This window comes from Centruroides sculpturatus, unplaced genomic scaffold (genome assembly GCF_000671375.1).
Source record: "Centruroides sculpturatus isolate CEXI.00-Female unplaced genomic scaffold, Cexi_2.0 scaffold1321, whole genome shotgun sequence".
NCBI lineage: Eukaryota > Metazoa > Arthropoda > Arachnida > Scorpiones > Buthidae > Centruroides > Centruroides sculpturatus.
In genome coordinates, this window is record NW_019385586.1 from 43,905 (window position 1) to 68,719 (window position 24,815).

Sequence of the window (24,815 nt, forward strand, 5' to 3'; positions counted from 1 at the left end):
AGAAAATATGCACGAGTTCCTGTATTTAATAGTGTGTGACCAACAAAGACGTTGCTTTTTTAGTTATTTAATAAGATTGTATATTAATTAGATTAGATAAGTGATTAGTAAGGCAAAAATTTTCGTGCAAAAATATAATGTTTTATGTTAATTCCCATAATTTTTAATTTCGTAGACCTTAAGCACTGTACTCAAAGTGCCTAATGGAAAAGACGACACTACTGTATTTATTTACGTATTAAATGAAGTGTTATAGCTTTACTTTGCAAGTTTGTTTAATCCTCGATTTAACGAAATTTAATCAGGATCTATTTTCGATATACTGTATATGAACCATTTAGATGAGTCTTCGGTATGGGCCGATACGAAAGGAATACAGACTTGTAACTTGAAAGTTAATTTCTGTCTTTATTATGATATTTCTACACATATTAAATGTGAAAGCGCATCAATTATTGCTTAGATAAATAAATAAAAACACCAAGACATTTAGAAAAAAGAAACGAGAACTCTGCTGGAAAGAGAATTGGGAAGTTGGAAGGACTTGGGAGAGAGGAGTCACTGGACAGAGAGATGTGAAAAGACAGATTAAGTAATAATGAAAATGCTGATCCCATATAAACGTGGGAAAAGGCAAAGACAAAAAAGAAAATAAAAAGAAAAGTTTTTTAGTTTTCTCTTCCATTTGAATTTCTCTTGACATTCCCTCAAGAAACGATAAACCGAAAAACACCAATAAATTGATATTTCAGTTCGTTTTGGGTGTAAGCATTGCAATTTACATTATTTAGTATATTTCACAGAAAATGGAACAAACTAAAAAAAAAGTATAATGAAAAAATCTGTCAAGCGAATGGGTGGTTTGAGTACGTCTAGGAAACGAAGGATAAAGAGAAATACAACAAAAAACATATTTTTGTTAAACGTTGAATTTTGTCTTTATTGCGATAATAATTTGATTTTAATGTTTTATATACAGTAGAATCTCGATTATTTGGATTTTCGATTATCCGGATTGTTCAAAATAAACAAAAATTTTACGAATTTGCTGATTTGCACTTGGCGAATTACGACACTGTTTATATATGAGATGGAATGCATAACATTTTTTGTTTCAACAACGTCTCACCCGGCACAGTGGTCGTAAACTCTTAAATATATTTTGCATCGTAATAAAAATATAACTTGACATGCGTATTTATAAATAATTTATACTCAAATTACATCATTTCTAAAACCAAGAGCGGCGTAAGGCATGGGCAACGTAGTCCACCACCTATGCCTCGCGGTCCGAAAGGCCTCGCGTTTCGAAGGTTTATGCATTACTTAAAAGCCGAAAACGCGACAAAAAATTTTACTCGTCATAAAACGATAAATAGTTTGTCAAATTCTTATTCATAAAAAAATGCAGTTTCAACTGCTTTTTATTTTATAAAATCCGTCTTCTTGAGCCGCCAGAAGGCTTTTTAAACAATAGGTAGTCAGTTAGCGCTGGTCAGTAGTAGTCCAAATTCAATAAAACATTTGTTTTTTGAAATTTTGATCACGATTTAAATACAGTATTTATTTTTAATATTACCGATATGTCATCGAAAAGAAAACGTGTTGTATTATCGTTAAAAGACAAATTAAAGTATTTGTTTCGATTATCCGGACTTTTTCTTATCCGGACTACCTTCATCCCCAATTAGTCCGGATAATCGAGGTTCTACTGTATTATATAAGATCACATATATCATTACTAGGTAAAATTTCTATAAATAGTATTGTCATAAATCGTAAATTAGTAATCGACTTAACTACTACTTTATATAATCGAAGTTCCGAATAAAATATGCAATGATACGTTAAATTGCATCATACGTTCGATGCCATAAACAATAATAATCACGACTAATTATAATTATAAACAACATTTTTAGATTTTGTATAAACTACTCTGAAACAAACGGCTGCTTGTAGTAGTTTATAAAATAAAGGAATCTTAAACTTTTTCACGGGAATCAGGTTAAAGGGCAGACTCGATAACAATCTTTTTTTTCCAAGGAAAAACAATTGAATCTCCTATACTCAGCATCACCGGTAACAGAAGCAGTCCGTTAAGAGCAGAAAAAATCATATTCAAAAAGATAATTTTGAAAAATAACACAAAAGTATAGGAAGGTCCGAATCTCAAAACTACAACACCTAAAATGGTAGATACGCAACCTTGTATTACCGGATATCCCGTAGCGTACAAAGTATATTTAAGTTTTTCTTCTAATGATTCTTTCTGACAACACTTATACGCGTAAGCCACGTGAGCCGAAAAATCGATACATAATCCCGCACTCATCATTAAAATCATGATTGACATCAAGTCTAAGTTGACATTCCACCAGTTCATATAACCCATCGTCTCTACAAGAATACAAACGATGTTTAATGACACGCAAACGGTGCAAAAAATATCTTATATCAGCACAAAAAATATCAAGCTCACTACAAGCACCGAGATACCAACGCTTTGCAAACAGATAACCGGCAGGTTCAATGATTGCTCGTAAGAAACAAATAATATGTTGTATACGATTATGCGATATTTGCTACGATCCGCAATCTGACGCAAACTTTCTAATAATAATTTCTCGTCTGTTCCTGTTCTGACACTTTTGGACAAAAAGAAACATCTAGAAGCAACAATTTTGTCTCTCTGTCTATTCCATGATATGTCTTTCTGGAATTGAACAGCCGGTTTAAGTCTGAGAAATACCTGTTTCAATCCTTGTATGAAACCCGTAGAATTTGTTGTGTTAAAATCATTCATCAAATAATTTATATCGTTGTTACGAATGAAAGAAAGATATTCTCGTATCCAACATAAAGAGTGTTCGCGTCCACTGATGTAAGGAGAATTCTCAAACGTTGTTAAAATATTCTCTACTTCTTCTTGTACAATGGGATTTGAATAATCTAGAGCTTGGTTAATAACTATTTGTATTGCGTGTGGATAATCTGAAAAATATAAGTAGTAATTATCAACGAATTTTCTAATGTAAGAAGAAAACGGTAACACGTCTCTCAAATTCAAGCCCTGTTTAATGTCTTTCATGCTGTAAATGCTTGCTGCAATATTGCATAGGAACAAGAATATGATCAGAATTTTGACTAATTTTCTACAGAAGAGATTTCCGAGTTTTTCAGAGAGGAACTTCATGGCTTTGTCAAACCTTTTCGAATCCATTTCGTCTTTTCTGATCTCGGACGTTTCGTTTTCTAAAAATGAAAGTAGTGCAAGAATTATTATGTATTATCGATAACAACATAAGTATATAAAAAATACTGAGTGCGGCGCATTACCTCACAACCAAGGTTAAATTAAGCAGGGAATAAGCTGGATAATGGTGAAAATGTCTGAAGTTGGAAAAGTGTTTGTATGCAAAATTGAACTTTTTATTAAATGAAATTGAGTAGTGTGGAAGTAAGTGAACAATGTGAATAATTGTTTTAAAAAGAAATTTTATAAGCGTTTTTGATGTAAGTCATTTTATTCATTTGTCGCTATTGATTATCGGTAAAAACGACAGAATAAGTGTCAGTTTATCTATTGTTAAGTTCTTGAAAAAAAAAATCTCAAAAGTCTTATGAGGGCCGTTGTAAAGGTCAATATGCATGCCTGAATTTGCATTCGTTAATAAAGATTTTTGATGATTTGTCCGTAAATAATGATTATAATAACCGAAAAAATAATTATATGTACTCTGTACTATATATTGTTTACACGTGATAATCTTAATTGTTGAAAAGCCTTTTAAAATTACTCTCAGGTTTCGGTAAGTCATTTCATCTTGCGGCAACAAAAGGATATTTTTTTACACATATCGTGAATTTGCTCACACCCAAAATGGGGAAGACTCGATCCTAAAGGAAGGGGCTCGTCATATCTATGACAAACCGCGTATAAAAAATTCCCGCGGATTCGTATACAGGTAGAAAGACGTCTTAACCGATTCGATCATTTGGATGTTCCCAGTGATATGTCAGTAAGAGTATATTCAAAATATTTACATACCATAGCATTTTTCCTTGACTGTGTAACAGAGAAAGGGATTAAGACGATGTTTTTCTCTGTAGCCATCGAGTGCCAAGAGACTTCCGAAGAAAAATATTTGATACACTAAATCGAAAAATACAGACAAAGCGCCGTAGGTGCAGAAAATACGAACGGCTCTATAAGGTGAAGTTATTCCAACACAAAACGAAGCAACATTAGTCAAGGAAGTAATGGTGATGGATATTCCCGCTTCGGAAAAAGTATGGTTCATCCTGTTCACTACGCTATCTTTTGAGTTCGTACGCCTCCAAGCAGACAACAAAATAAAGGAATCGTCTAGGCCAATACCTACAAAAATCAGTAAGCGTTAATTTTACCTGAATTGATTGAAGAAGAAATACATAAGAAAGATTACACACAATTACTCTTAACGCAAAGTGTATAGCATATAAATTATTTTTGTAAAAAAAAAACAAATTCTCTTTCATATTTTAATGAAATTTGACAAAATAACGTTATAAAGGAAATATGTTCTTAATACCTTGCCAATACAATTTAATAACTTCGATTTTCTATCCAACAAAAGTAAAAAGTATTACAATTTTTTATGTTCAGATTCGATCTAACTATATTTTGTGATTTTTTAAATTTATTTTGCAGTTCCACAAGCTCAAATGAGAATAAATATTAGCCAATTAGCCTTCGATTTAACACGGCTCGCTATAACAATAAGGGGCAGGATTACAATCAAACAATTCATCAGAATTCATTTATGTATTAACGTAAGCAATATTAATTAATTTTCGATGTCAGTATGAAACTTTGATAATGGTTTTTATTACTGTAATTCTTTTGCATTTTTCTTTGCTTTAATTTTTCTTAACTGTGACAAAAAGAATTAATTTACTTTCAAAGTTTACTTATTTCAGTTTCTACTTTTCTATTGTGTTCTGCTTCTCATCCTACTCTTTCTACTAAAGTTTTTAAATTTTTTATACATTCTTTTTATCGTTACTCTGAAAAATAATACAAATCTGTTTAGCATTACTATATAAAAAGCGTATAAATAAAGAAACATACCTATCAAAAGGAAAAGCAACGTCGTATTGACATCGCTATACTCTATTCCGCAATGTAGTAGCAAACCAAACGATGCTATAAGTGCTAAAGCGGGACTAGAACATCCCGCTAATCCAATCCACGGCTTACTGCTAACGATGTCGAACGTCATACAACTTGCCATCGAGAAAAAAATTATTATTGGTCCAACTATAAATGCGAGCGTAATGCTTAGTTCCGTGTTTCTGTTAGCTTCGACATTGGCACCGCGAAAAGTCCAGAAGAAAACGTTGATGTGGCGAAATTCCATTCCACTCATTAAATTCAGAAATGCTTCTTCCCACTTCAAAGCTATTTGCTTCTTTTCTTCCGTTCCGAAATTCATGAAATAGAAGAGGCGAACGGCTTTGAAGTCTGTGATGTATCCAGTGTCATTAACTGTTACTCCACCTATGTTCAAAGCGTGTATTTTCGCATCGAAATGTGCTCTATCTATTGGATATCTAAACATGTAATAAAAGTAAATAATAATAAAAAATATACTGTCAAGTCAGATGACACTATTCTTGAATTTTTAATTGAAGTTAAAATATTGGTTTGAATAACAATGTATTTCAAAGAACTTTTAATTAATCTGACAATTTTTGAGGTGATCGAATTGGATCGATAGTATAAAACATCGCAATACATGGACGAATTTCAAGAGGAAAGTGCCTTGGAAAGGAGGACTTTTATAGGTAACCATGAATTTCTCGGCCCACGGATTGAATTTTAAAATTTTGACTTTCACATTGTTACTATTATCTCTGAAACAATAGTAGAGGTAATTTTCAGTTTTTTATGTTCATTTACAGAATCACAAAATTTATTACAATTGGCTTTTTTCGTGCAATTTGTGATTACCAATAGCAGATTCGATCAAAGCACTGAACGTACAGTACCTGTCTAACAGGCAGGCTCACATGTGTGAGGAAAGCACGGAAGTTTGCCGGGCTTTCTTCACAGATCTAACACGTAAATATGAAGCATTTTCTCATGCAAGTACTCTCGGGAGGCACTTTCGCTTCAAAGTTCGCTTATGTATTGCGTTAATTTATCCACCCAATAATAATATATAATGAATAAACATATATGAGATTGTAAAATTTCAAGCAATGGAGAATATTTATTTGCGATGATAACGTCTTACCTCATAGAAACTTTTCCAGGATTTTGTATCATGTATTTCAAGGAAGAAACGAAATTTTCCGAGCATTGGTTACGATTATTCTTCACACAAATATCTCGGTAATAAAAGAACTTCTTTTTCCAAAAGATGCTGATGTTGCTGACGATGGAATCCATCTGGATTACATCTTGTAACGAAGAGATGTCCATCATGGATCCATTGTTCTTCACCGAGACAATGACCAGAATTAAATTTTTATAAATGGAATGCCGAGTTTCATAATATTGGTTCAAGATGCGGTTGGGAAACAGAGACTCGATGGACTTTTTATCTTCCAAAACTCTTCCGTTTCTCGGAACGTACAGATATTCCATATCATTAATCATAGTAAACTTGAGAAACCCAGACCCAAAAATCAATGTCATTAATAAAGTGCCAGCGATACAATGTTGTGGATATTCACCGACAACGTTGCCAATTCGAGAAAACCAAGAAGATAAATAAGAGTCCAAAGTTTTCTTCATTCTTTTTCTAAAGGAACAGTAACACCAATTATTATATTAGTTATTTGATTTTCATCGCATCATTCTGTTAATTAATCTATATGTTACCGCTAATGCTCGAAAGTCGTTAATCTGCAGATTACCTAGGGTGATCCGTTAAAGTTGTGAAAATTGTTCCATTTCTGAAATTACCTAGATACTGTAATGTGCAGAGTATCTAGGTAATCCGCATATTACCTACTAGACACTCGGTAAAGTGAAAATAAGATCTTTGCCACAAATAAATGTACCACAAATAGGTGTTCTTGTCGCAGAAACCAATTGCTATGAAATTCAGTGCCACCAATCTTTAGACTGCACTAATAAGTAAGCACAATTGGATAATGTTACCTATGGTGAATAAAATGGCGGCTCGTCTCTGATTCCAGCAAACAGAAGAAAGGAAACAGTGGGGACGCACGTTCAAACCTAACCTAACCTATTCTAATAATTTGGTTGGTAATAATTATGGTAATTTATTAAAATAGGTTAGGTTAGGACAGAACGTGCGTCCCCACTGTTTCCTTTCTTCTGTTTGCTGGAATCAGAGACGAGCCGCCATTTTACTCACCATAGGTAACATTAACTGCACAATTACATCATGCGATCACCAGAAAAAGTATGATAACTTTATTATTTTTCGTCTCCGGTCCAAAAGTAGGGTATCGTTGAAGTCGTCTCGGTCCCCTCAGTTCAGATAGATACTCAAAGTCCCGAAATTCCATAGGTGGTTATCTATATAATAATTTCCCTAATTGTATTAATATTTTAAATCGTTTGATTTTTTGTATGTTTTTTAATTGGTTGATGATTGATTCTATCAACTAATTTGTCGATTGTTTGATTGTATTAACTTGATTCTTTAGATATCGAAAATTAAATAAAGAACATTATGTTAATTTAAGCGTACAGAAACGTTGCTGCTGTTCCAGCAAAGATCTTATTTTCACTTTACCGAGTGCCTAGTAGGTAATTTGCAGATTACCTAGATAATCTGCACATTACCTAGGTAATTTGAGAAATAGAACAATTTTTAGCAACTTTAACGGATCACCCTAGTTAATCTGCAGATTAGCTAGGTAATCTGCAGATTAGCTAGGTAATCTGCAGATTAACGACTTTCGAGCTTTAGCGGTAACATATATACAGTAGAGCATCGATTATCTGACTCAATTGGGGACTCAGATTGGTCGGATAACCGAAAAAATGAAAAAAATGGATAACCGAAAAAATGAAAAAAATACATTATTAGTATATCCCATGTAATTAGTATATTAGTATATCGCTATTAACCAACTCCGCGTTGAATTTTCATCGATGTTAAGCCTAACAAAATTTTTTTTTTAAAAAAAAACCGTGCCAATGGAACCGTAAAAAATCATTTTTAAATTATTTCATAGCTCACAAAACAAACAACCATTTATTATTAGAAAATTAAGTCTCGTTTAAATACTGGCCTCCCTTCAATGGTCGAGCCGTGTTGCCAGCTAAAACACGCAAAAATTTAACAAAAATAATAATAAAGTAGCCAAGACATATTCAAATATTGTAATGCCACATCACTAGCGGACATTTGAAATATGCCGACTAGAACGGTCGGTTAACCGATGTGGTGTAATCGGGGGGTCGGATAATCGATGCTCTACAGTATTTAAATGAGGATGTTTGTTTGTTTGTTTGTTCGCTATATACTCCTAGGCCGTTTGGCCAATTGCTGCGAAACTTGGCAGTTGTGTTCAAATACCTCTAAATTAAATGATGTCGTACATCCCACCCTAAATTATCAATTGGATTTCTATGTATCGATTAATTTCTGTCTACATTTAAATGCTGGATTTACATACAGCGTTATCTATTGGAAAAAATCTAACAAAATAATTAAATAAATATAAATCTTACAAAAATGGATATAATTTTTAAAAATATTTATTATATTCACTGAATTACTGCGACAATGACATAGCGCGAAATAGATGCTCTATTATTACATTACTGTGACCGTAGCACATAGCACTTGCTTGAGTGGAGTGTAGTAGTGTTTTGCCCCTTTATATCATACTTTTCCTGTTAGCAATTGAATCGTGCCGGTAATATATCTATCTCCATTCAGGGGAAAATTTTTGAATTGAAATAATATAACTTGGGGTACAAATCGGAACTTCATACATAGTTAATCTCAACCTCTTTCTCTTATGATTTCCATGTTTGGTCTACACTTTCATCTAACTAACTTCGTTCTCGAGATTAAGGAAGGACAGAGACGGACGGATGAGAGTTGGAATTTATAGGTCTACAATTTCTTCAAATTGCAGTCCAATAAGAACCCTCCAATAACCGAGTGGATAAAATCACTAAATACCGGTAGACGGTCGTGAGTTCTCGCATGGCCAACGGATTGGCCACGTGGAGTTTTCTGGGTTTTCTTCGCGTTAGTAACACTTAAATAAGGGCTAACTTTACATGAAAGTCTTCCCGGAATGCAGATTGCTCACGTGTCGCGTTGCCGTAATCAAACTAACCAAACCAATTCTAACAATTTATCTATAAACGCGATATTTACAGGACAAGCTTAACTACCAGAAAACCTGGAAATAAGAAATCTGTAATCAGATACATAATGCGGTTATAATAAAATATTGTGCGATTATTTTCATATAATTAAAATTAATATGTATTTATTTTTTTATAAAATACAAGGGAAGCGGCGCTTCCACCGCTTCTAATGACGGCACGCTACTGGTAGAAGGAAATCCTACGCGTCAAGTGAAAACCCCATTCTTCTAAGATTGCAACAGAAATTACCTTCAGGTAAATACCAAATCGCGATCGAATGTAAACTCTCTCTCTCTCTCTCGGTTAGAGATTCAAATGCGAATTAATTGATATGCTCTTTAATTACTTTATAGCTAACCCTAATATATATATAATTTATTGTTTTATTTTCTTTAGAAAAGTGAAAGAAGACATTTAAGATGAGAAATATTAATGTCCCGTCTTCTGATATCATTTTCGATTGATTATAATTTTATACAAAACATATAAAATGAAAACTAATTGTTTAGTAAAATATCTGAGAAATCACGTGACCACCCTCTATCTCTCAGCCCCCTCGATCTTTTACCTCCAAAATTTAATAGCATCAATGCTCCTTATACACAAGTAACCGTGCCAAAGTTCGTTTCTTAATCTTTACCCCATTTTTATATATTAAACGAAATAGATGCCAACACATACACATACGGATACATATACATGAAATTTTTTCCGTTTCTTTTTAATTTTTTCGGTTCAGGAGATCTGAAAATGTGAAGATTCGCAAAAATCTCGAAGAATCAATTTCACATGATTCCAATACAAGTCGACCCCCCTATAACACTGTTGATAATTCCATTTTATATGAATTCCATGTTGTACGAGTCACTTAGATTTTACAAATACGTGTGCCGGGCTGTGAACGGCTCATTTGTAAAATCTAAGTGACTCGTACAACATGGAGTTCATATAAAACGGAATTGTCTAGTGTTATAGAGGGTCTACTGTAATAGCTCAACACAAATGTGAGGGCCAGAATTTAAGAATGCTAAGATTCGCATATTTTTATTCATTTTAATCTACCATTTTTGTTTCGAAACTAAAACGATTTTATAAAAGTTAGGGTTAACTCAAAAAGAGAAAAACAACCGACAAATTTTCTTATAAAAATCGATCATGAAACTCACGAAAATACTTCCTTGTAGAAAATGAGTTAACTGTTATGTCATAATTTTGTCACTTAACCCACCATCGGTCATAGGAGATCATCACCCTTTGACGTACGTGGGGAAATCTCGAGAAGAGAGCCCCCCACATAAAAGGCAAGTGCGATGACGACACAGGAGAAAAAAAAAAGGTTATTTTGTACTGTGAGTGGTCTGTGGATTTCCTACCTCTCGTTGCCACCATCTTCGATAGACTTCCTATCTGAACTATTCTACGATTTTTGGACTTAAGTCGAATCAACGAACTATTTCAACGAGCCCGGAATCCGAACTCAAAGATCGTCAAGAAACCATCCTGTACGATTAGAGGTATTTATCCTACTCACGATGATAGCTCTCTCTCGAGTACTTTCGAAACGCGGTTAGAGTCGCGACTATTATCTATTGTCAGCTACCTTTCCCGAATGGAATTACCTATACGGAATGTTAACCCGGAGAGAGATATGTGCTCTCGAATCCTTAATAATCTATAACCACGTTTTACAATAAACGGGTATATTGTAATGAAATTGGATTGGTGTGCGTTCTTTCCTACATTACCACCTCCATTCCGAACCGGAAATCATGAACGAGATCGCTCCTGTTAAATCGATCTCACTTAAAAGCGTATCTATCCGCCGATAAATTGATAGATTGGTGTCAGATCCTGACGTGAAATAAGATCTAACGATCCTTAACTCTATAACCCTTCCGCTCAACAGAACCCATCCTTTGGACAAGAGAGACCGGACCTCAAGGTCTCGAGTCGATTAAGGGATAGGAGAGTCAAGAACTCGTAACATCCTACCCCCGATTAGTCTCACACAAAAAAGGAATTGATCTTAAATTTTTAGCTGTTTTATAAGCAAGATTAAAGTATTTATTTTATACTGTACGGAGAAAATAAACCTACTTATGTTAAGACCTAATTATAGACTTTATAAATTTTCTATTAATTGCATTAAGAGATTTCCCTAAAACTTTTTGGATTACAGGAATTTTCCTCATAACCTTATCACATGTAAAAATAAAATTAGATTACCCCATCTCATATAACACATTCTCATGATAATAATTCTATGTTAGAACCAGAAAAAAAATAATCAATAGATGGTATGATTTTATAAAACATTAAATACAGTAGAACCTCGAAAACTCGGCCTAATGTGGACCGAAGGGTGGCCGAGTTTGTGAAAATGCCGGGTTATCGGGAATGGGGTTAAAAAAGGATAAGTATGCGTGTTTCCTCAGAAAATAGTGTACTGTACTCGTATGTATTGTTTGCTGGAGAATACAACAGAGAATAAACTGCCCAAATACCCTTAAACAAAGGAAAAGTACGTACTTTATGAAGGCATAGAGCCTTTACTACATGAAAATGAAAATTAATGAATACACTGTGTACAGTAATTTACCTGATAAGACAGACCTCAGAAAAATACTTTATGAGAGCTTTTATACTTTTATAAAGCTGTCTATAATGAAAATTAATTAACTAAGGATTTTTTTGCCCTGCCAGGGTGTGGCCGAGTTATCCGGAGTGCCGGGTTATCGAGAGCCGAGTTTTCGAGGTTCTACTGTATTTAATTTTCAAATGAAATTTATTAAATATTATAGATCAGAGGTGGATAATATTTTAAGAAAAGTGTGTTTAAAACTTAAAAGATTATTCTTAGAAACTTAAAATATTCTTAGAAACTGCAAACAACTAACCAGTTAAATATGTTAATATAGAAAGACTTTGTATAGCTATACACAGAGAAAAATTTCTAAAAGATTACGCGTTGATAAAGATTAAATATTAAGAAATAGTGTTTTATCGAAGACAAAACATGCTGAATTGAAAATTCTTTTTTTCAGATTTTATCGGAATAAATATAGTGTTTTATCGAAATAAAATCGTAGGATAAAACAGTACGAAGTAGTGTTTTGTCGGAAAAAATCATTTTATAGTTAACAATTTTATAGAGTCACAATAATGCAATTAGTGTGGTATAAAAATGTCTTACCTGCAAAGTTTTATGATGATTGCAATATTTTCTGTTTGAAATTCGAATATGAAATGAACGTCGTAAAATAAATATTCTTGAAAAAGTGGTTACGACCGGTTACTCTACTATTTTTAATTAGAAGATTAATATTCCTTTGTCGTGCATTCAATTTCTAAATAAACAGTAGCGAAGCAAATGTAATTAAGTAAAAAAATTGAACGCATGCAGTTTTCTGCATTCAGATTTCTTCGAAAATATACGTATCATGTGATTTTCTCATGTGATTTTCTCGTGTGTCACTTTATCATGTGATTTTCAAAAAAAATTGTTAAATATTTATATTGTTATTGGAGTATTAATTATAAAGGAAATTTTAAAGGAATATTTATAGCTATCTTAATTATTATTAAAACCTTCTACACGTAAATGTTGTTTTCTTGATATTTTCGCACGTATACAATACTAATCTTTTAACTTGTTTATACGACTTTAAAGATAAAACAATTAAAACAAAGAAACGATATTTACATTTATGTTATTGAATTTACAGTAATTTATAATTAAGTTTATATTTTATAAACGTAACTGATTTAGGTATTTGAGCGTAAGACAAAAATAGAAACGTTACTAAATGTTTTCTACTTCTATTGTACAAATATAAATGAAAATAGAATTGTAAAATTTAAATTTTGAACGATTTTGTAAACATGATATTTAAGAAGGAAATCGATTTTAATTAGTTTCATTTCTCAGTTTTAACGTGATGAAGGTCAAGCTATCTATTACCAGGAAGTTACAAGCGTAGAATCTACATAACAACTATCTATATAATTAACATATTAATATTTGTAGATATAGAATGAAAAAAAGAAAATTTTTATATTACTTGCTTAGTTTGTATTAAAATTATTTTAATCATACAGAGAGGAAGCGTAATTACATTCTAGACAGGAGGGTTAAGTATAATTTCCTCGAATGAATTTTTAAATTACGTAAAATTGAGTTTCTATTCATTTCTATTATCCTATCATAGAAGATTGTGTACATAATTTTTGAATGATGTTTCTATCAATATGATCACATGAAAATTACGTACATGATCTTCTAAGATTAGATAATAGGGAAGCAGAGAAACTCGACATTATCATAATAATAAATAATAAGAATAAACATAAGTAGTAGTGGTTTCGGAAGCTTTGATCACAAAATTAAAATTACAAATAATTTTTAAAATTAAATTAAGATTGCAAATAAAAATTTGTTGAATGGAATTATTTCAGATCACAAAATTAATTTTTCGATCACAAATCTTAATTAAATTGATTTTATTTTAACAATAAGGAAAGTTTAATATATTCTTTCTAATTATCAAATTTATTATTATAAAATTAATTTACAATAATCATTTCAGATATAATAATTTCAGATCAAATGATTAGTAATAACAATTTCAGATCAAAAATTACTCGGATAAATTAAGATTATAAATAATTTTAATATTTAGAAAACTTTTCAATTCATTTCATTTTTTTTTTAGTTTTCATAAAATACCTTGTAACAATAAGGCAAAGTTTCTGTATTAATTATTAAATGTTTTTATAAATTTGAATTAAATTAATTTTATTATAACAATAAGGAAAGTTTAATATATTCTTTCTAATTATCAAATTTATCATTATAAAATTAATTTGCGATATTAATTTTTTAAGAGAAATCTTAATCACAAATTTTAATTAAATTAATTTTATTTATCAAATGTTTTAAAAAATTAATTATATTTTCTAATTCACTTTATGAACTAATTTTCATTTTGATTAAGAATTATTTTATAGAAGATCGGTTTTTGATATAAATATAGTTTTAAGGAACATTAGAATTTATTTTTAATACCAAGATTGAAAGTTGCAATCATGGAGACATATGATTTTATTATTACTTACGACGGTGATAGAAATTATTCTATTTCTCCTCGTTTGTACAAGTCTTTCGATACATGTAGTGGTGCGGTAAATAATTTTTCTTTCGATATTCCTGATAATTTCCCTATTATTTTACGTTATTTTAAGGTTAACGATGAAATATGGAAAGGAGACAGAAAATTTGGTTTTATAATTGTTGACAAGGATGGAAGAATTAATAAAGTTAATAATAAATTATATTATTCGTTCGAGGAATGTTCAGAAGTTATGAATGAAGTTTATATAAAAAATAACCAAAAGAATATATTAATATTTAGAGAGATAATTTGCGGAACAAAGCATTATAAATTTACTAAAGCTTATAAGTTCGATTAATACGAGTATGTATTTCAAACATCCTAGTAACTGTATAATTGTTGGACCTTCACAATGCGGAAAGACTACACTAGTGAGAAAAATTATTCATAACAAAATTTATGAAAAAATATTTAAAAAAGTTCTATGGTGTTATTCCGTATATTTACCAATTTTTCATGAAGAAAAAGATATTACATTCATGTATGGTTACCCGAATCCGTGCAAAGATGGGATTTAATAATAATTGATGATTTGATGCATGAACACAGTTCAAAAACTGCATTTTTGTTTACAACAGTCTCATCATTATAATGTAAGTATGATAATGACAATGCAAAATTTGTTTCCAAAAAATAGAATTATGAGAGATATAACTTTAAACACGCATTATTTGATATTATTTAAAAATAATCGTGTTGACAGTCAAGTAAGTTGTTTGGGGCCACAAGCTTTTGTTGGTAAATGCGATTTTTTTATGGATGCATATAAAAAAGCAACGCAAAAGGAATTTGGTTATTTGTTATTAGATTTTCATCCTAAAACGAATAAGAAATTTTCTGTGAGAGATTCGTGATTTCCCGACGAACAAGGTATTTTTTGGACATACTTACCGATAAAACGAATAACGTAAAGAAAAATTATCATATGTTAGCACTTTTGTCCAAGACTACTCCTTCTCAACGAAAAGCAATATTGAAAGAAGCTACTCCCGATCAAATTAAAGTTTTGTGTGAAATATGTGATCATTTGAGGAGAGGAAATATACCTGCCGATCTTCGTAAATTACAAAAATATAAAAAAATTATCAGGAAATTAAGTGAAAAACATCTTCCTTTAAATACTAAGAAAAAAATTTTAGTTAATCAATCGGGTGGATTCCTTCCTCCCCTACTGGCTCCCGTATTGACTATGGCAGGTGGACTAATTGGTAAAGTAATAGGAAAAAGAATCTAATGGCGAAGCAAATGGCTCTTGTCCCTCCTAAATTGTTGTCAGCATATCAAAAACCTGAAATAAGAATTGGTAATAATATTGAAGAATTACTTGAGACTGGTGATTTATCTGATGATAGTAAAGTCAAATTATTAAGCCAATCGATTTCAAGATATCAGAGAACAGTTCATGCACCAAAAGAACCTGTTATACTACGTTCGCACACAATCCACTACTCACTTCGATCTCGATTTACCTACAACCTCGATTGTGACTGTCGCCAGTGGAACGTCGTGCTGTTCGCACAGGCAGTTCGCTTGAGAAGAACCTGGCTATTACACGCGATCATAAAACTGACGTAACTATGCGGTAAGTCACAAACACCAACAAACAAAATGGAAGTTTTGGTTAGAAATAAATACTTTTTCTTGCCATACATCTAATAATAGATAGATGTCGTCGTCTCTCCAGATGTCTTTTTTATTTCTCTGTCGATAGCCCCACACGTGTTCCGCAGCCATCTTGTATTTTCTCGCGCGTGTGGGATTGTGGGATCTCTCTTATGACTGGATCTAGTTTCGAGAACTCTCTCCATTCGATCGCGATTGAACCTCGTTTCAGTCGAGATTGAAACGGTCGAGAGCGTTCGCACCACGGAACAGTCTCCGACCTTAGGCTAAGACTCCACTACCGTAAAAACCCCTCGCCATAAAAGCTTTTAATCACGTGACCTATTTGCGTTTGCGCTCGGATTACGGTGGAAGTCCGGCTAGCACGAAGTTTTTACGGCAACGGTGCTGCCCCAAGTGTCGAAAGTAAATACTTCTTCACACGTGAATTGGTAGAAACGAAAGACGGTTGTATACGTGATATATCGATATAAAGACAATGATTATATTCTACAAGTTTTTTCTGTACTATAATTACAAATGCAGTAAAAATAATATCTTTACTTTCATATACTAACTTTTATTATCGTATTATTAAGCTTAGCTTTTTTATTATATACTCCTCTAAATTGATGGATTTCCTTTGGTATCCATTATTATAATCAGGTTACCTCTTGTTGTAGATACACGAATACTTTCGAATGTTTTCGATAAATCTTTCTGGATCTATTCTAGAGTAGCCACGAGGGAACGTACACAAAAGCTCGTTTTCCGCCATTTTAGCTCCGTGTCGCGATTACCTAGATTTCACTGACTTCTGATTGGTGGAAGCAAATAGTTTATTATGACAATAGTGGAAACTTCTGATGAAAACTGGCGACAAGCTTCAGCCCGCCATCTAGTGGTTTGAGGAGATAACTACGCTTCACTCCATTTGTACCGCGTGTATAAGGAGACGTTTTTGGGTATTAATATAGATATATTATTATATATATATTACTATATTAATATTAATATAGTTTTGAACATTTTTATATCTCATAATAATTAGAATGGCCGGAAGAGGGGTTATTTGCGCTATGTATGGCTGCTTTAACTATAAGATACAAAGTGATCGCAAGTCGTTTTACAGATTCCCTAAAAACAAACAAGTGTAAGTAAATTCATAAGCAATTAGATTGTTTTCATTTATATCAACATTCCTCATTTAAAATATTGTTATCATTCAACGTATGTGTTTATATTGATTTTCAGATGCACTCAGTGGGTTGTTAAAAGCAGAAGGTCCGACTTAGACAATATATTAAAAACAAAAGGGCCAGAATATTTAAATAGAAACTGATGACAATTGCAGAATGCTGTATCCAAATGGGTGTGGGAAAAATTATCTTCAGAAATGTCAGCAATATTTCAAAACAATTTTAATATGTTTTTGTTACAGAGCCCATATGGAATTAAAAGTAAGTTAATTAATTATTTCTTAAAGAATGCAAATATTGAAGGTGTTTGTGACAATTGTATTAAATTATTGGCAGATAAATATTTCAAAGTCCTTATTAAAGCATATGTGACAAAAAATAATGATTCATCTGAAAGTTTTCTGAGAACAAAAAATGCTAAATTAAAAAGGATTGCACATATGTAATAACTGTATTATCCATGACCTGTATGATCAAACTGTGCACATAATACATTTTGATGTTCAATGTGTTCTAATTTAATAAAATGAAATTAAAACCTCAGATTTTAATTTTAAAAATCTGACTCATTGCATTTGATTTGTTTTGTTGCTATTATTCTTTCCTTTGAATCACTATCCATCAACGTTTCCTACTAAATAAAATTATAATTCATGTTTTAAGATCATAAAATAAAGACAAAAAGATGATAAAATATTTATTTCGTTGCATTTTTGCAAGTTTTGTTAGACTTTACATACTGACTGCGGTGTTAGTGTTCTCCTCAAACCGCTAGATGTCGCTAGTTCCCGCTGTCTCCACTACGGTAAATGCTAATTCACGAGAGTTTCCACTATTGTCGTATAAGCTATTTGGTGGAAGGTACCTCTTTACGGCCGTATTCGCGTCGAAAGTTGAACATAGCTCAACGCGCTTTTACGCTGGTTTTACGGCCTGCTCAAGCGTAAGATATCAGGGTCACGTGATTAAAAGCTTTTACGGCGAGGGGTTTTTACGCCGTTTTTACGGTAGTGGAGTCTTAGCCTTAGTCACAATCTAGATCGAAATGCTCGGTGCGAACGGGGTATTAGAGTATCTGTTGTATCCGACGAGATCGAAGAAATGGAATCTCAACCTGAAGAAAAAGCTGTTGATGATGCATTTATTAAACAAATAATTTTATCCGTACCACAATTATATAAAAAATATATACCACATTAAATTGATAAGTTGAATCGAAGTCATTACGGATGGAATTCTAAAGATGAATTAACAGTCCATGGAAAACCTATTTTTGAAAGTCATATACTAGGCTTAATTTCGTACATAATGAGAAATAGAAAAACCACATTAGTTCCTGTTGGTTTTAACGAATTTTGGAACGGTTTAAATAAAATAAACATTCCTAAAGAGTGGATTGGAAACAAAAGTTTAGCAACATTACCCGAAAAAACACAGTATCAACCAGCATCGGTCGAGACTCCTGAAGAAATTTTCACTCCGAGACTATTTCATCAGTGGAAAAAATCTAAGAGGAAGAGGAAGAAAAATTCCGAATGGAAAAACTTTTGAAATCGATATACAGTACTATAATCCTAAATCTCCAGCATCTTTTGGTGGTGTAAATAAATTAGTAAAGGAATCTAATTTACCGCGATCTATTGTTAAAAAATGGCTATCTTCTCAACTGACTTATACACTTCATAAACATGTAAGAATTAAATACTCGCTAAGAAAAACTAAAAGTTTTTATCCTAATGACTTATGGCAAGCCGATTTAATTGTATTAAAACAATTTTCTAGATTTAATAATGGAGTAAAATACTTACTAACCGTAATTGATGTATTTACTAAGTATTGCTATATAGAACCAATAAAAAATAAAAAACCTCAGTCTGTTTTTAAATCTTTTGAAATCAGTTTTTTTTTAAAAAACTTACAAACTGATAAAGGAAAAGAATTTTATAATAGATTGGTAAAAACTTTTTAAAATCTTTTTAAAAAATTTAAAATTAATTCAACCCATTCTGATACAAAAGCAGATGTTGTCAAAAGACTAAATAAAACTCTGCAGAATAAAATATATAGATTATTTACTTATCGTAATTCTTATAAATATATCGATAAATTATCTGATATTGTAAAAAGCTACAATAATAGTTTTCATAGAAGTATCGGTGTGTCTCTGTCGGAAGTTATACCTTTGTGTCACAGTGCGATTTTTGAAAAGCTGTATGGTATAAAAGGAGAAAATACATTTAAATTGAATATTGGTGATCTTGTTCGAATTTCGAAAATACGTAAAACATTTAGTCTAGGATATCTACCAGGTTGGATTAATTAGTTCATTCAATTATATAATTGAATGAACTAATCAAGATTAATGTCTTTAACCATTTTTAATTCATAAAAACGAAGTTATCAATTCAACTCCATATGTTAGTCCCACACACCTGTAATATGTGTACTACAGGAAAAAATACTACAGGTTATAAAATAAAAAAATTTTGTTTTTTCTTATTTATGATCTCATCTTTGTGTCAATAATCAAAACACCGGTATAAAGTCCTAATTAATGATTTATGTCCAAGTAAACAACTGATAAAGTATAGTAATATTTTGTACTCTATTATCAAAAATAGTTTTGACTGTTGTATAGATTACTTCCGTTGGAATTTCGGGACTTTGAATATACATCTGAACTCGGAGGACCGAGACGAGTTCTACTATACCGTACTTTTAGACCGAAGACGAAAATTAACAAAGTTATCATATTTACGATTTCTTGCCTTTCATGGTAATGTATATGTTACTGTGAATGACCGATATCTGGCGAATGTCAACATTCTCCGATGAATGTCAGCATTCACACAGTCGTTTCGTGTATGTACGAAATATTTGCTAAATATTATCATTTCTCACTTACACCGGCAAATGTCGACATTCGGCACGCACTGATGATGAATGTTGAATAAAAATATTTTTATTACGTTAAGACAAAAATGCAACTTTTTAATATGTCAAAATAGGAGGAAGCTTAAGTAACGGCACACAGAAATAAACTGTTGAACCTAAAATGAACAGTATGTTCTAAATCATTAAAGAAAATAATACAATAATAAACTTACACATAAATTATGTGATTATCGTTATACAATCTTATTTATTGCAACAACTTAAACTGTTATGGCACTTTGAATTGCAGAAGAGTCCCTTGCTTTTACAATTTATTCGTGGAACACTTTTTTTTGCAATGACAACGTATGTAGCCTTGCCCTCCATTTTTCGAATTATCTGTAACTGCTTCTCTCAGCGATATTTCTTGAGAAGAAATCTCATCTATGAAAAGTAACTTTTCTTTATAAATTACGAACTGATTACGTTATTACGTGATTACGAACTGATCTGTTAATAGTGTCTTTTATTCGGATATTGACGACGCCTTACCGACGACCCCATCTCATCTACTCGACCTGACTAACCGATCCCCACCTCACGGGATCAAAAGAACAAAAACACCATTCAGTGACAAAGTGGGCGATTTCCACCAAACCGTTGCCTGGAAAAGAGGTACGATCTTGTCTTACCTCTGACTACCCACAAAGGATTTGGCAACAGACTGTCGCCTCTCTGTCGACATCGGCTTTTCGGGTGTCATTTCGACCTCCACCAAAGCTTATCTGTGCTTGTCGACATACACTGGTGATTGTTCGAATGTATAATAATATAACCAAATATTCTGTCTTTTACCGACGTATTTTGTATGTGTCGACATTCACCGGAGAATATCGACATTCTCTAATTTCGGTCTTTCACAGAAACATATACATTGATACAATACAATATAGAGTTTTACATGGTAACGTATTTAAATTAATCCAACCGTGCGTGAACTTGCAGCCTTGAATATCGATTGAGCTGAAATAGAAGGTTTTCTATTAGCCTAACTAGTGACTGTCACCTCCCGGAGAGAGAGGTTATTTGGACAAGCCGCGTAGTACTAGCTGACCGATAGGTGTGCCGTTCACAACCCGGCACACGTATTTGTAAAATCTAAGTGACTCGTACAACATGGAATTCATATAAAACGGAATTATCAACAGTGTTATAGGAGGGTCGACTGTATACTCAAAGTCCCGACATTCCACCGGGAGTAATCTATACAACATCCATAGTTTTAAAACTTTTGTTATCAATCTTACCGTAAAATTTACTAAATATAGTGTGTCAAATGAAATTGAGCCAACAACATCTCTACATCCAGTTATGTGTCGACTTCTTCTAGCAACATAAGTTTTAATTCTTCACATTTGATTTTTAAAATACATGCAAATGATTTTCAATAGCATCGATAGCTTCACAAATTGGGCAAACGCGATGTGTTTAATAGTAAACAGAAAAATATGCAGCAGTTGTTCCTCTTGCATAGTGGGTAAAATTAAATTCGATAGAGAAATGTGGACTTGTTAATCAAGAACTTGCAGAACTTATTTAATGAATGAAATCGCACCTTTTCAAACATTTTGAATTTATCTTTGGTCAATAACTTTAACATTATTTATGCTTGGTATTCGTCTACAACTGAAGACAGTGAAAATTTTCCAGAGTTCGATGATTACGCATTTCGGATTGGAAATTTTTTCAGAAAACCATGAAAGAAATCTGTATTTGGAATTGTTTAAAAGGTAATCAAAAGATCGGCGGAAGTACAGTTAGGGTCGATATCGCCATAGGAACCAGAGAAAATTTGCAACACGACAACAACCTTGTTATTTGTGGATATATAACTACAAATCCTAAAAAACGATTTTATCCAATTCTTCTCCTTCTACAAAGGAAGTTAAAAATTGTTTGAAATTGCGGCTGGGTCCCGGTTCAAACATATATACTAAAAATATAGGCTATGGATTCCTGGGAAATACGAAATGGATTCACTGTCCGCGGCCAGATATGTTAACCGAATCAGCTTGGCTACTTATTTTATGGAGAAAGTTCAATATGCATATAGAGTGACCCTTTGAACAATTATTTAAAAACGTCGTCGAATATTTCTCTAATTACAGGCAACATCTTCAAATTTAACAAACACGAATACTCCAACTTAAAATACAAAAAGTCCTAAATTTAAAGATTTATGCCATGGTCGAAAATGAAATAATACAGCAAAATATTCTCTCATTATCATGTAGCGCTACTTCTTTATTTTCATAATACTTGTAAGATACAAAAAAAAAAGAATTCCCAAAAAATCATTTTTATGGCCTTGAGTTTTATTTAATGTTTTTCATCGTTGACTCCCCGCTCTGTTGGCACTAAGTAAACTTTTTAATAATAATTATCATGGGCTAGGCCAGATCACAATNGTGTCGTTTCGACCTCCACCAAAGCTTATCTGTGCTTGTCGACATACACTGGTGATTTTTCGAATGTATAATAATATAACCAAATATTCGGTCTTTCACCGACGAATTTGTATGTGTCGACATTCACCGGAGAATATCGACATTCTCTAATTTCGGTCTTTCACAGTAACATATACATTGATACAATACAATATAGAGTTTTACATGGTAACGTATTTAAATTAATCCAACCGTGCGTGAACTTGCAGCCTTGAATATCGATTGAGCTGAAATAGAAGGTTTTCTATTAGCCTAACTAGTGACTGTCACCTCCCGGAGAGAGAGGTTATTTGGACAAGCCGCGTAGTACTAGCTGACCGATAGGTGTGCCGTTCACAACCCGGCACACGTATTTGTAAAATCTAAGTGACTCGTACAACATGGAATTCATATAAAACGGAATTATCAACAGTGTTATAGGAGGGTCGACTGTATACTCAAAGTCCCGACATTCCACCGGGAGTAATCTATACAACATCCATAGTTTTAAAACTTTTGATATCAATCTTACCGTAAAATTTACTAAATATAGTGTGTCAAATGAAATTGAGCCAACAACATCTCTACATCCAGTTATGTGTCGACTTCTTCTAGCAACATAAGTTTTAATTCTTCACATTTGATTTTTAAAATACATGCAAATGATTTTCAATAGCATCGATAGCTTCACAAATTGGGCAAACGCGATGTGTTTAATAGTAAACAGAAAAATATGCAGCAGTTGTTCCTCTTGCATAGTGGGTAAAATTAAATTCGATAGAGAAATGTGGACTTGTTAATCAAGAACTTGCAGAACTTATTTAATGAATGAAATCGCACCTTTTCAAACATTTTGAATTTATCTTTGGTCAATAACTTTAACATTATTTATGCTTGGTATTCGTCTACAACTGAAGACAGTGAAAATTTTCCAGAGTTCGATGATTACGCATTTCGGATTGGAAATTTTTTCAGAAAACCATGAAAGAAATCTGTATTTGGAATTGTTTAAAAGGTAATCAAAAGATCGGCGGAAGTACAGTTAGGGTCGATATCGCCATAGGAACCAGAGAAAATTTGCAACACGACAACAACCTTGTTATTTGTGGATATATAACTACAAATCCTAAAAAACGATTTTATCCAATTCTTCTCCTTCTACAAAGGAAGTTAAAAATTGTTTGAAATTGCGGCTGGGTCCCGGTTCAAACATATATACTAAAAATATAGGCTATGGATTCCTGGGAAATACGAAATGGATTCACTGTCCGCGGCCAGATATGTTAACCGAATCAGCTTGGCTACTTATTTTATGGAGAAAGTTCAATATGCATATAGAGTGACCCTTTGAACAATTATTTAAAAACGTCGTCGAATATTTCTCTAATTACAGGCAACATCTTCAAATTTAACAAACACGAATACTCCAACTTAAAATACAAAAAGTCCTAAATTTAAAGATTTATGCCATGGTCGAAAATGAAATAATACAGCAAAATATTCTCTCATTATCATGTAGCGCTACTTCTTTATTTTCATAATACTTGTAAGATACAAAAAAAAAAAGAATTCCCAAAAAATCATTTTTATGGCCTTGAGTTTTATTTAATGTTTTTCATCGTTGACTCTCCGCTCTGTTGGCACTAAGTAAACTTTTTAATAATAATTATCATGGGCTAGGCCAGATCACAATAAGGCTTGCCGACTGACAAGTGAAGTTAAAACATTTTCTATTTTTTACACTTTCTTAATATTATAAAATAAATTACATAAATTTGTATGTTGCATAGCTACAGTAAGACCTCGTTTTGCGCTTAGGATGCGTTTCTAGACAAACAAAGAGCTAAATGAAACAGCGTTAAACTAGGTCATTTTAACCCATAGTAAATAGAGAAAGGGGAACACGCGACCAAAAATAAACTAATTTTAATTTAAAGTTATTTTTATATTAATTCGCATAATAATATATGTTACATAATACCAACATATGCACACAGAAATATAAAGTTTATTTTTGTGATAAAGGTCCTGGTGCTTCTGAAATTCTTGGTTTTGGCGATGAATTTGTCTAGTATCATTTGTGGTAAGCAAGTTCTTTGAATTCTTCGTTTCCAGAGTCACTATTTTC

The 24,815-nt window shown here is 32.3% G+C and overlaps 1 protein-coding gene and 1 long non-coding RNA gene across 2 annotated transcripts; one reads left to right on the forward strand and one right to left on the reverse strand.

Annotated features, from left to right (window-relative positions):
* Positions 1-1,610: 1,610 nt before the first annotated feature.
* LOC111640360 (patched domain-containing protein 3-like) lies at positions 1,611-12,848 on the reverse strand. Its single transcript, XM_023386375.1, has 5 exons — positions 12,549-12,848; positions 6,282-6,791; positions 5,114-5,595; positions 4,052-4,381; positions 1,611-3,255 (listed from the first exon to the last, which is right to left on the reverse strand). The coding sequence occupies exons 2-5, from the start codon at positions 6,782-6,784 to the stop codon at positions 2,453-2,455; spliced, it is 2,118 nt and encodes a 705-aa protein (XP_023242143.1). The 5' UTR covers positions 6,785-6,791; positions 12,549-12,848; the 3' UTR covers positions 1,611-2,452.
* Positions 12,849-16,842: 3,994 nt separating this feature from the next.
* On the forward strand, positions 16,843-18,055 carry LOC111640337. Its single transcript, XR_002759256.1, has 4 exons — positions 16,843-17,093; positions 17,180-17,281; positions 17,383-17,588; positions 17,664-18,055. It is a non-coding gene; the product is annotated as an uncharacterized LOC111640337 (long non-coding RNA).
* The last annotated feature ends 6,760 nt before the right edge of the window (positions 18,056-24,815 follow it).

Coding starts and splice junctions, on each gene's coding strand:
- LOC111640360 (XM_023386375.1), bottom strand. CDS start 6,784: ATGAAGAAAACTTTGGACTCTTATTTATCTTCTTGGTTTTCTCGAATT. Junction 4,382..5,113: donor GTTGCTTTTCCTTTTGATAG/GTATGTTTCTTT, acceptor TGATTTTTGTAG/GTATTGGCCTAGACGATTCC. Junction 3,256..4,051: donor AGTCAAGGAAAAATGCTATG/GTATGTAAATAT, acceptor TTTCATTTTTAG/AAAACGAAACGTCCGAGATC.